Source organism: Myotis lucifugus, unplaced genomic scaffold, assembly GCF_000147115.1.
Source record: "Myotis lucifugus unplaced genomic scaffold, Myoluc2.0 scaffold_593, whole genome shotgun sequence".
In the NCBI taxonomy this organism is placed as follows: Eukaryota; Metazoa; Chordata; class Mammalia; order Chiroptera; family Vespertilionidae; genus Myotis; species Myotis lucifugus.
The window spans coordinates 222915-236508 of record NW_005871641.1 but is presented as its reverse complement, the minus strand read 5'-3'; the positions used below and the strand labels follow the sequence as shown (position 1 = coordinate 236508).

Here is a 13594-nt window from a genome sequence, read left to right as displayed (position 1 = left end):
GAGAGTTAGAAACATCGATGAGAGAGAAACATCGTTAGAAACATCGATGAGAGAGAAACATCGATCAGCTGCCTCCTGCACACCCCCTACTGGGGATGTGCCCACAACCAGGGCACATGCCCTTGACCGGAATCAAACCTGGGACCCTTCAGTCCGCAGGCCGACGCTCTATCCACTGAGCCAACCCAGTCAGGGCAAGTTGTCTTCTTTGTATGTGGGAAGTGTGTTGTACATCAATTAAACTTCAATTGAAAATTTTAAATGAACCTTTTACAGGAAAGATTAGGAAGTACATATAAATAATTTCTTGCTGTCCCAGCTAGTTAATACCAAGTTAAGGGATAGGACTATTTCTTGTTAAATTCATAGTTAAAATCATCATCAGTTATTAAAAATACTAAATATGACTTGGCTTATTTTAAATGGGCTTTTTGATGGTTTGAAAATGTTTCAGAATTTTATAAAACCTTGGCTACAGTCTTGAGAATTTGGGTCCCTTTGCAAGGTCATACCTGTCGCGGTGACAGGTGCAAAGGGTGGGCTTAACCTGACAGCATTAAGTAGTGGCTCCTCTGAGTGAGTCCCCTCATCTGGATCCCATGACTCAAGCAATCTTCTTTGTGATTTTTCTCTCCAGCACAGCGCTGCCTGCAGAGAGATAGTATATTGTTGGTTGTGATGGCAGGAACATTCTGAACCAAGTGTTGTCCAAATTTAAATTGCTCTTAACTGCCTTTAGCTCAATCAGTTGGCATTCCGGTTTTAGAAAGAGAAAATGAGCCTGAGTCAGATTCTTAAAATCTTAAAACTAGAGCAGATTTTTCAAGAATTCAGATAGGATTTGCCCTTTAGTTAATTAATTATTCAGTTTGTCATGTTGTTAATAGTTTGTTTAAAACCTGGTGTTAACTTACGATTCCATGGTTTTCTGTGGCATTTATTTTTTGTTCCTGAAATTTATAAACAATGCGACGACTAAGTTATCTTACGTTACCTTTCCCTTTCAAGATAGTCCTTCTGATTTTCTTTCCTGTGTAAAATCTTTCAGTCTGTTCTTTTTAAAATAATATATCATTGTCTTATCCCCAAATGTCCTAATTAACCAGGGCTTTTTCTCATCATTTAGTTCTTTCATTCTTTAATTATTGTGATCTTCCCTGAACTCTGCATATTTTTTATAGTTTTTACTTGAGATGTTTCAAAATAATAGATTTTCCAAGTTATCTGCTTGCCTGTTGTTGTCTACAGGTAGCCTAAAATCAGAACAAGATTGTTTTTCTGGTCCATCAAATTGTAAAATAAAAGAGTTTAGAATGAGAACAAAACCTTCTCAGTGATGTAAGAATCCTTCATCAGTGTCCCTGATAGTCATCTCCTCTGTCTGAGTGCTATCAATGAATGGGTGGCATGATATATAGGCATTTTCAAGGAAGCCCCTTCAACAGAACAACTTTAGTTGTATAGAAGTTTTTTCCGCTTAAAATAAGTAGAATCACCTTCCTCTAACCTCTGCATGTCAGTCCTGGTTCTGTCCTCTGAAAACAGAGGGAAGTTCTGTTGTTTCTCCCAGACGTTGCTTTAGGTATTTGAAAGTAGTTTTACCTAGGGTTCCCTTTCTAGTTTTCTTACCGTTTATATGAAATCATTTCCCGACTCCTCATAGCTTGGTACCATTTTGGACAATACTAAATTGACAATATTATAGATTTGAATGATTGCTCTTTAGCTTTCTGTGAGTCTCTTTCTTATTTTTTTAATTAAATATATTTTTATTTATTTTTTTAGAGAGAGAGAGAGAGAGACGAAAGGAAAGGGAGAGAGAGATAGAAATATCATTGAGAGAGAACATCAGTCAGCTGCCTCCTGCACACCCCTCACCGGGAATCGAGCCTGCAACCCAGGCATGTGCCCTGACTGAGAATTAAACCATGACCTCTTGGTGCATAGGTTCAAGTTCAACCACTGAGTCACACTGGCTGGGCTCTTATTTTTATTTCATGTTTGTAGCATCTTCTTTTCTTACTATGTTTCCTACTAGCTTCTATTGCAGTGATGGCGAACCTATGACACACGTGTCAGAGGTGACACGCGAACTCATTTTTTTGGTTGATTTTTCTTTGTTAAATGGCATTTAAATATATAAAATAAATATCAAAAGTATAAATCTTTGTTTTACTATGGTTGCAAATACCAAAAAATTTCTATATGTGACACGGCACCAGAGTTAAGTTAGGGTTTTTCAAAATGCTGACACGCCGAGCTCACAGGGTTCGCCATCACTGTTCTATTGCCTTGTGTAGAACTTCTGTTAGGGTGTATGTTACTGCTGCACGGGGAGGTGTCCACCCATCCAGTCACTGGGACTTCCTTCGATTTTTCTGCCTGCCCCTCAAGCAGGCGCCCTGCACTTGGCTGGAGCTTTGTAAAGCATGATAATTGAATATTCCTTCACCTAGGAACCAGGACACAGAGCTTCTGTTCACGGCTCTTCCATCATCTCTGACAGGGTTGTTTGTCTCACTTTCTCTGCCAAGAAAATGTAGAAAATGTTTGCCAAGAAATGTTTATTTGGTCCCTCATTTTCTATCAATAAGGTATGCTTTCTTAATATGTTCATTGGACTATTATAAACATAACGTTATTAAATTCAGGTCTAAGTGGTATCAAAATAATGATATTAAACAAAAGTTCTAATTGTGCTATTTAGGTCAGGGGTTGGCAGACTATAGCCCTCGGGCCAAATCCATTCTGCTGCCTATCTTCTGAGGGTGGCCTTTGAGCTAAGAATGGATTTTAGCAGCTCCCCCTCTTGGGAGCACAAGGTGCCTTTCCGACTCCCTTTCCTCCCCCCAGGCGCCTTAGCTTTACCTTTCTCCTAAACTCCAAGGGCCCTTCTTTTGCCTCTGTAACTTTTTAAATTTTCTCTTATAGTTTAGGAAAAAAGAGAATGGATTTTATATTCTTAAATAGTTGAAAAAGTCAAAAGATGAACAGTATTTTGTGGCATGTGAAAATTATATGAAAGTGGGATTTCAGTGCCCACAGGAACATTTTATCAGAACACAGCCGTCCGTGCTCCTTCATTTGCTGTCATCTCTGGCTGCGTTCCTGCTACCGCTGCAGGGTTGAATAGTTGCCACAGAGACCGTATAGCTCTCCAAGCCTACAGTATTTATTGCCTGGCCTTGTATTAGTTATCCATTATCCATTGCCAGGAAACAAATGACCTAAAAATGCTTATTATCTCAGAGTTTCTGTGGATCAGCTTCGCTAAGTCCTCTGCTTCAAGGTCACTCCTAGGCTGCAAAGTGTTGGCTCAACTGGGAAAGGAGCCGCTTCCAAGCGCATGGGTTGTTGGCAGGATTCGGTTCCGCAGGTTTGTTGGACTAAAGCCTCAGATCCTCACTGGCTATTGGCTGAAGACCACCTTCCATTCCTTGCCGTGTTGGCCTGTCCAACATGGTAGCTTGCTTCTTCGGAGCATGCAAGCTAGGAAGGCAATAGAGGGAGTCTGCTAGGAAGATGGCATTTTTAAACTGATCATGAAAATGGCACCATGTCATCTTTCTTGTGGATGTTGGTTAGGAGACAGTGGTTATTGGGGACCATCTGAGAAGTCTGTCTACCATGTGTCCTTTACAAAAGGTTTAGGTGACTATTTGTCCTCCCAAGATGTGCTTTCTTTTTAGGTGATTATTTTAATGCATTGATTTTGCATGTGACGATATAATATTCTAAAACAAAATCAAGCAGTAATTTGTTGAATTTTTACATTTTATCCATATTAATTATTCAGTAACACCTTGAATTAGCTCATCTGTATATATAAAAGCCTAAGCAACCATTCGACCGTTCGACAGGTAGCTATGACGTGGACTGACCACCAGGGGGCAGATGCTCCAACTGGTAGGTTACCTTGTTGCTGGGGTCCAGCCGATCGGGACTGGGCGCACACCCTGGAGCCTTCCTGTGGACCCTCCCTGGCCCTGATCGTGCACCGGTGGCGTCCCTTGGCCTGGCCTGCACCCTCTCGCAATCTGGGACCCCTCAGGGGATGTCAGAGAGCCACAGGCCAGGCCAAGGGACCCCACCGGTGCAGGAATCCATGCACTGGGCCTCTAGTTTGTAATAAAAAAATTTTTCTGTTTATAGATGTGTCGCTTCCAGAGTTATATATAGAGTAATTACAATATTACCGTATCTTACCCTCTTTTAAAAAGAGATTATATTTCCTTTTTCCTTGGATTTCTTATCCTTCTTACGTCTTTATGATCAAATCCTTTATTGGCATATTTTAAGAAGCCTTCTTGATTCCCAATGTACTGTTACATTTTTTCTTTTCTTCCTCATTTTAGGTATTATGTACCCAATAGCAACATCTGTGTTCCCAGGGTTTTTTGTTGTTGTTTTTGCTGATTACTCCCAAATCTATTAATGTGTGTCACAGTAGCTATTCATCTACACATTATTCCACACGAACCAATTGTGGCAGCTGGAGACTAGAGTGAAACGACCCTCCCTTGGTACTCATATTCTTCAGCCTTCTTTTCCTTGTTTTCTTTCATCATCCTTTCGATCTGTTTATGTCTGCTTCACTTGCATGTGGGGTAGAGCTGGATCATACTGTATTACTCATTTGCCCTCTGAAGCACTCTCTAGGACGGTGGAGGGTTTAGAGCCCTGAATGAAACACAGGGCAGAAATTTGACTTAGCTTTCTAGCAGGACATGGGTGGGGAAGCAGAGTGAATCAGCATGACAGCATCAAACCTGTAGGTTACCTTGCTGCTGGGGTCAGCCGATCGGGACTGGGCGCACACCCTGGAGCCTTCCTGTGGACACTCCCTGGCCCTGATCGTGCACCGGTGGGGTCCCTTGGCCTGGCCTGCCCACCGCCTCGGCCTGGTTTCCCAGCCCAGAAAGGCACACTCAGCCATTAGCGATGAGATTAAGTGGGTGGGTGTGGACCACCCCAGCATGGGAAGCTCAACACGGAAACGGCATCGTACAGCTCCCATGAGCGCAGCTGCCAAGCCCCCACACGGACACCTTGGGGATAAGAGATAACACACAGTTTGCTGGAAGTATTTTAACAGCCCTGAGCCAGACAACCTTCAGGGCTTACGTGCCTGCCCCCACCTCTCCGGCCAGGTGCAGGTCACCTCTTGGGTTATTTCACAATAACCAGGCATGGCTGACATTTCACATTGATGTGATTCATTCATTTCAAGGAAACTGTGTAAGAAGGTAAACCCAAGGTCATCTTCCTAGGAGAAAAGGTTTAAGCCTGCTAGGAGCCCTCTCTTCCACCCCACCCCAATTTCTGCTTCTCTTCCTGGCATGAGTGTCCTACCAGGAACAGGCGTCAGCCCTCCGCACCTGCTGAGGAGACCCTGGGCCACTCTATTTACCGCCACATTGAGGAGGAGTCTCTTACGTGGCTCCTGCTCTCACTGCTCCCAGCTGGAATGGTGGTGCCTCATCATCTGCAAGGCTCTACTGCTGCTGGTTCTGGCCATATTACTTTCACTTGGGAAAGTTGAGGATTTGGGGCTACCATACTGTTCTCCATGTTCCCTCATCAGCATATTTTCGACAGGAATTCCTTCAGATTTCCGCTCAGTTTCTTCCCAACCCGATCCCTGCTTCCTCCGAATCTAGAACTCTTGTTCCCTGCACCTGCCACCCACCCTGGTTGTATGCGTTCTGTGTGCCCTGGGTGTGCATAGGTCTCCTGCTCTTCCTCCAGTTCTGGCATCTCGGTGAGCCATCCCTGTTTTCAGGCGCTCACTGCTCTCTCAGAGCTCCTCCTTTTGTGGCTGAACCCACCGTGGGTCCACATGACTGACCACTTCTTTCCCCAGTGACCAGCACAGAGTCGACTTGCAGTCAACGGCAGATGACTGGGGTTGAGGAAGTAATAGTCTAGAGTCAGAACCTCAGAGGATGTCGGTCCAGGGCTCAGAAAAGAATGCCTGCAGCCATGTGTCTTTATTCTGATCCTCTTGCACAGCACATTCCTGCCTGCGGAGCAGAGGCACATTCAAGGTGGGGAAATGGAAAAGGCAGTGCTTGTTTTTCCCTGAGGACAGGGCTCCTGTTTTCTCTGTCAGACATGTGGGCACCTGATCTGAGGGGAGGATTGTCTCTGATGCTGAAAATCCTGCTGAGCAGTGAGCAATGGAAGAATGTAAAGAATTGAGATGACAAGAGGGCGCTGCTCATCTTTTCACTTGTTCTACCGTCATCCCCTACATTCTCCAGATGGAGTGCTAGAAATTGAAGTAGCTTTGCAATGAACAGCACTGCTGGAGTTTTTAGTAAAAATTTACAGTTCCACCGTTGTTTTACAGATTCTCAGGGGCTACCTGCTACAGTCTCCACTTATGGAAGTACTAGAGGCCCGGTGCACAAATTCATGCACCAGTGGGGTCCCTCGACCTGGCCTGCAGGATCAGGCTGAAACTGGCTCTCCGACATCCCCCAAGGGGTTCTGGATTGCAAGAGGGCACAGGCCAGGCTGAGGCACCCCACCACCGGTGCATGGTTGGGGCTGGGGAGGGACCGTAGGAGGGCTCCAGGGCGTGTCCGGCCCGTCTTGCTCAGTCCCAATCAGCTGGACCCCATCAGCAAGCTCACTTACCAGTTGGAGCACCTGCCCCCTATGGTCAGTGCATGTCATAGCGATTGGTCAACTGGTTGACTGTCTGCCCCCTGGTGGTCAGTGCACGTCATAGTGACTGGTCGACTGGTCAACTGTCTGCTCCCTGGTGGTCAGTGCACCTCATAGTGAGCAATTGAGCGGCCTTTGCATGTCATTAGTATATTATGCTTTGATTGGTTGAATGACTGACCGGACAACTGGGCACGTAGCATATTAGGCTTTTATTATATAGGATAGCAGTAGCTCATTTTATCAAGCATTTGCTGTGCTTCGTGCTGTGCATCCTATCTTAGCTCATTTAAACGCCGTAATACCCATTTCAGGTAGATAATGTTGTTATCCCCATTTTACAGTTGATAAAATCGAGATACAAAGAGATGAACTGCCTCAAGGTCACACAGCCAGTAAGCAGCAGAACTTGTTTAACTCTGAGAGTGAACTCAGTCTGGCTGCAAAATCCATGTTCTTACCACACTGTACTGTCTTATAAACTTATCTGTTTTGACCCATAACTTACTCATTTTAATGCACAACAGGGGGCATTTTTGTAAACCCATATAATGAATAACTGTGTATCTCCATGATTGTGTTAAGCTTCTTAATTTCTATGTCCCTTCCACTCTTTTGTTTCTCATAAAATTATTGATCTGCCTTTGCAGGGGGGCAAAAGTACATTTATTTGGATTGGATTGATCTCTTCTGTGACCTTAGAATAAATTCAGATATTTCATCAAGGGGCTGGATTATCTTCATTTTTTACTTCCCATAATAAGGAGCAGACTTGACTCTGCCCTTGAGTGGCACTTGCCTTCCAGAGCTTGCCTGTCTGTTTCATTGTGGTAGGAAGTGAAGCAGAAGCCCGGGCTGTTCAGATACCAAGAGCAGAGCCACATCCAGGTGGTCTGACTCCCCACTTCAGTTTTCCTTCCCACTGCTCTCCCGCTGGCCCCTTCTGTTTGCTGGCATGCAGAGAAAGACAAGCGAGGCGGGTATGGTTCGGGGCTTTGTTTGTCCTTTCAAATCTGGATACTGAACTTACTTCCCTGAATTTATTAAGAGTTGCTTCCATTGTGAAATCTTTCATCGTAGGGTTTAGTCCATAGGTAGTTGGTCTTGTCTGGCCCCAAGCTTTCCTTTTCATTTCTTCCCAATTAAATATTTGGGTGGTGGCTTCGTGTTAGTATTGATTTATATTGAAAAAGGATCCAGTCCTTTTTGTTTCTGCTTATTTAAGTTTCATAAATTTGATTTCATATTTTAAATATCCTTGTGTATGTTTTTCACATTTGTTCAATTTCCAAGTGCATTGTGCTCTTCTTGTTTTTGCTAAGAATACCGTCACTGTCGCTTCGGCCTCTGATCGTTTTAACCACAAGTTTTATCTGCCTACAGGAGAATATTAAAAAGTGAGCCTCCGTACCCCCAAGATATGAGTGCTTTAGCTAAAGACTTAATTCAGCGTCTTCTGATGAAAGATCCTAAGAAAAGATTGGGATGTGGTCCGCGTGATGCAGATGAAATCAAAGAGCATCTCTTTTTTCAGGTGAAAGTTATTGAGCAGATCTATGCCCTGCTGATTTCACTGTTCAACATTCTTGGTGAAATGAGTGAACATGGTCTCTTTTGAGTTGTTTTCTCCCTATTTTCATGTACATGGCACTTTTTCTTTTTTAAAGTGACAGGGACCTTTTAGGAAGGATCAAAATTCGACTGGTAGAGACCTAGTGGTCTCTTTCTCCCTAAATGAAGCAGGAGTTGGGGGGCGGGGGGGATCATAGTAACATTTGATTCTTTACATACTAATTGGTTAGAGTTTCTGAGTATTAGCTTCCATTTATGATCACAAGATTTAGGCATATGAACTAAGGAGACTTTTATTATATGTTTTGCTTCTCTCTCAGTTCATGATCCCTGTGTTGTACCTTTTAGATAGTGATTTTATCTCTTCTTTTCCCAGAGAAATCTCAGAGAATTTAGAAATCTCCCTATTTCTTAGTGACATGTCTATAACACATAGAGAATCACTCATTTATTTTCTTTGTACTTGAGAAAGTGCTTTTTCTATTCTAAAGATGCCTAATGAGACCACACCACAGGATACCAATATAGCTGCTCAACTCAGTTTGCTCAATTTTGTCCCCAGAAAACCCCCCAAAATGTTAGATAACTGGGGGGAAAAAGTTGAATTGACTGAGTTGGCTGTTTCAATTATTTCAGTCTAAATGGTCAACTTGGGATACTCTGACCTTGATTTCTAATACCTCGAGCTTCTGGCTTTTAAATAATTTCATCATATCAACAAGCATAACCTAAATATTTCTGGTCTAAAGGGACGTCCAAGTTTTATTTTTATTCTGCAAACTGAACTTTTACATTATTAGCACCAAAACAAACGAAAATAGCTACCGATGCAAAGAAAAAAACTCTGCTGTAGAGTAAGCTTTCGCATTATTTATTGTTTTTAAATATGGAAGAACAAATAGTGATTGAGAGTAAGAATTATCTCTACTTCGGTGCTCAAAAAAGTGCAGTTATTTCAGTCTCCATACATAGCGGCAAATACATTTAGAATAAAATTAATTTCTCAGTATGCACATTTCATAGATGCATGTGGCATAGGAAAGTTAACAGTTGAACAAACGATTTCATATATCTTGTTCAGAAGTTTGGCTCAAAAATTAATAAGATAAAATTCAAAAAAGTATTCAAACAAAATATCTCCAATCAGATTTTCCTAGAATTTTTCTCTCCACGATTCCCTGTATTTGTGAATATTACAACATATCCTTCATATTAGAGAAAATTCTTTTCTCTCTAGCTTGGAATAGTAATTTTAGGTTATTTAATTGCCTTGACCTTTTAAATGATAAGGAGACTTAAGGAAAAACCAGAATTCTACTTTAAAGACCTAAATGGAGTAGAGGTGGAAAGGGTTATAATAGCATTCAGTTTTCTATATAATAAACATTCTCCTGCTAACAGCATATTTCTTTAAATTACCTCCTTACTCTAGAAGTTTCTCCTAATGTATGTACAGTAGCCAAGCACAAATCATAAAATGGAAAACATTACAGCCACAGAGGAAAGAACACTAGTAGGAAGTCAAGAGACTGTGTTCAAATCCTGACCCTTCCACTAGCTAATGTTTAAGTGAAATGGTTAATTCTTATTCCCAGGCTCAATTCCCATCTGGGTCGAATAAAGGAGATAAATTAAATGATCTCTAAAACCATTCTAGCTGAAAAATTCGAGCAGCTTAATGATTTTATCTCCATTGCCTCCACAAGAGGGCATAATAAAAACATTTTATGTTAGTTGATTGAACTTACACAATGTCACCAACCTAGAAATGCAGGTTTCACATTTTACCCTCTCTGAAATCAGTATACATCTTTCAGTAGACATCATCTCACTGCTCTAATTGGTAATGCTTTTTTTTTATTTTTAAAATATACTTTTATTGATTTCAGAGAGGAAGGGGGAGAGAGAGAGAAAGAGAGATAGAAACATCAATGATGAGAGAGAATCACCAATCCGCTGCACTGAGCCTGCAACCTGGGCATGTGCCCTTGACCGGAATCGAACCTGGGACCCTTCAGTCCCCAGGCCAACACTCCATCCACTGAGCAAAACCAGCTAGGGCTGCTTTTTCTTTCTTAATGGTGCATAATGTAATATCTTACTATCAATGATGACATCTTAGACTTGAAGACATATCTGAATAGGATATCTGTAGGGCGCAGTTTCGTAAAGCATTATCTGATGTTGTGTTAAGTGACAAAAGGAGCATAAAAAAAGAGCAGAGGGTTGCATCTGAGTAATATAAAGCAGCAATTTATCAGACAGTGAGTGTCTGCTATGTGTGGAAAGGGGGCTTGGATTATCCCATGGGAAGAGAAGAGGCAGTGTTTAAGAGGCATGAGTACAGTGGAATGAGAAAGAGTGATTCATCAATACGATAGTATCATTTAAGCTTATAGATGTAAGTAAATACATGCCTTGTGCTGCGTTTATTTTCTGATCTGTCCAGATGACCAGGAGGAAAGCTAAGTAACACTGCCTCTAGAGAATAGGCATGTGCCTTTAGACTTTATGGCCATAGTCACCGGGCATCTTAAAGCCCTTCATTAGAGTTTGTTTTATTTTGCTTTGTTTTGTTTTGTTTTGGCTTAAACTTTCCCTGGAGGCTCAGAACAAAAGTTACTTTTCTGTTGTCCCTAAGGGTAAACTAGGGTGCCCTGGTGCCCCCTAGAGGACATAATGAGACTCCATGTCAGGCTCTGCTAAGCTGCCATCAGAAATATACTCATGCTTATAAATATATATATTTAATCATTACTTTGAAATATATGCCTCTTTCTATGATCAATTAAAATCCTAATCCGGCTTTGTTATTCTTAGGAAATATATTTCAACTTTGCTGATTTCTATTTTGTACTAACTTTCTTCCTCTGTTTTAGAAAATAAATTGGGATGATTTAGCTGCCAAAAAAGTGCCCGCACCATTTAAGCCAGTCATCCGAGATGAATTAGATGTGAGTAACTTTGCAGAAGAGTTCACAGAAATGGATCCCACCTACTCCCCGGCAGCGCTGCCCCAGAACTCCGAGAGGCTGTTTCAGGTGAGCTCCAGGCTGTGCATGTGCGTTGGCCAGGCATGCTTTGAATCTTCAAAAATTTTAAATACAGAGATTTAAACATTGTTAACTAAAGCTTATGGTTTGTTAAATAGCAAACATTGTTTATGTGCTTATTTTTTATAGGAAAACTTGATTTTTTATCCCTGAAATTTTATTTCAGTTCAGACTCTTTTATAGAAAACATAATACTACTTTATTTTATCCCTATTTATATAAAAGATTCTTTAGTTCATAAATAATGTTATCTGATTCTTTGTCTTCAGTGAATAATCTTAACTGCTCAAAAAATGTTTAGAAAGGATTTTGTATTGAGAAAAGAATCTTTCTCAGACTTAAGATGAAATATTCTATTAAGTGGCATCATAGCTTCCCTCCTTTGACTTCCACAAATAAGTATGGCTGCACCTGGCCATCCAGACCATGTCTCTGAACATTCGTGACACGAATGTCTAGCACTTGGCTGGGCACATAGTAGGTATTTAGAAAATGTTCACTGAACTAGTGAATGTTCTAGCCTGAACAGATTAATCATCCATCATTATGTCACTTTTGGTTCAAGACATCCTTCTGCCACTTGATTTTATTCCTTTTCTAAAACTTAATTTTAAATTTAATGAGTCTAAGGAAATAGAATCAGTCAAAAAATTGCTGACTTCGAAACCAACTGGAATGTAACTTGTTTTTTTTTCTAGTTTGGAAAACAGTGGCACTTGGACCACTTTGCTTAATACCTTAACTCGACCTTTTTTGAGAAGTTAGTTGTGTTTATAAATAAACTTTTATCAGCAATGCAAAAGAATTACACCTATGAGTCAGATTTTTGGTGTGAAATAGAGAAGAGGTATTTTTTTTTTTTTTTTTTTTTTTTTTGAGGAGAGGTATTTTTCTGCCTTTAATTTTGAATTGGTTTAGTTCTACCAGAAGATGGCATTATCTCCTTCTGGAAAGCATTTTTCTATTAATTTGAAATAATCTTGCATTTTAGATTACAAATACAATAAAATTAGAATTATCTTACCGAATATTTGAGTGTTTTTTATTCTTTTTTCTTGACTTAAGAAAAGATTATTACAGTCTAGTCTATGCTAAACTGGAAAATTGCAAATCTGTATTCTCACCTTTGCTTTTGACTTTTAGGGCTATTCCTTCGTTGCTCCTTCCATTCTCTTCAAGCCCAACGCAGCTGTTGTAGATCCTCTTCAGTGTCACACAGGAGTGGAACGTCCTGGGGCGACAAATGTTGCCAGGAGTGCAATGATCAAGGTATATAGATGTGGTTAATTAAATGACATATTTATGGTTTAGATACTAATACTGATTAACATTCTCAAGGCCAGTAAACTTAATAGACTTACCATTCGACCAAGATGCGGTTTTAAGAAATGAATAAATGGAATAGCATTATTTGCCCTAGAGAATTATTAACATCAGTGTGAATGAGCTCCTTTTTACAATGATCAAAAATTATGTGACTTAAATCAATGATACAGATGAACATAGAAATGAGCTAAAGTAAGATGAATTTTAGAAGATGATCCACGCATGTATTCCATTTATATTTATTAACATTAATAATGTCCTATTACTTTGCAGTTTTATTTACCCCGTGTGTGTTACTGATATTTTCTTAAGTTAAATGATGTTGGTCTCCTATCAGGACTCTCCATTCTATCAGCACTATGACCTAGATCTGAAAGACAAGCCACTGGGAGAAGGAAGTTTTTCAATTTGTCGAAAGTGCATACACAAAAAAAGTAACCAAGCATTTGCAGTCAAAATAATCAGCAAAAGGTATGACCATTTCTGGCAGTTTCTCTTATGTATTCACTAGAGGCCTGGTGCACGAAATTTGTGCACTGGGGGGGTTGTCCCTCAGCCTAGCCCGCACCCTCTCCAATCTAGGACCCCTCGGGGGATGTCTGACTGCCAACTAAACCAGCAGTCGGACATCCCTCTCACAATCCAAGACTGCTGGCTCCCAACCACTCGCCTGCCTGCCTGCCTGCCTGCCTGATTGCCCCTAACCGCTTCTGCCTGCCAACCTGATCACCCTCTAACCACTCCCCTGCCGGCCCGGTCACCCCCAACTGCCCTCCCCTGTAGGCCTGGTCACCCCCAACTGCCCTCCTCTACAGGCCTGGTCACCCCCAAATGCCCTCTCCTGCAGGCCTGGTCGCCCCCAACTGCCCTCCCCTACAGGCCTGGTCACCCCCAACTGCCCTCCTCTGCAGGCCTGATCGCCCCCACCTGCCCTCCCCTACAGGCCTGGTCACCCCTAAGTGCCCTCCCCT

General features: G+C 41.5%; 1 protein-coding gene across 10 annotated transcripts in view; it reads left to right on the top strand.

Moving 5' to 3' along the window:
* Positions 1–13594, top strand: part of RPS6KA5 (ribosomal protein S6 kinase A5) — a 119947-nt gene that overhangs the window by 88688 nt on the left and 17665 nt on the right. For 9 of the 10 annotated variants that reach the window (XM_006104704.3, XM_023745864.1, XM_023745869.1 and 6 more), the window contains 4 exons: positions 8056–8206; positions 11124–11285; positions 12441–12566; positions 12961–13094. In XM_006104704.3, the coding sequence (XP_006104766.1) occupies positions 8056–8206; positions 11124–11285; positions 12441–12566; positions 12961–13094 (573 nt within the window). The remainder of the gene's footprint in view (positions 1–8055; positions 8207–11123; positions 11286–12440; positions 12567–12960; positions 13095–13594) is intronic. The other variant, XM_023745865.1, reaches the window with a different exon arrangement.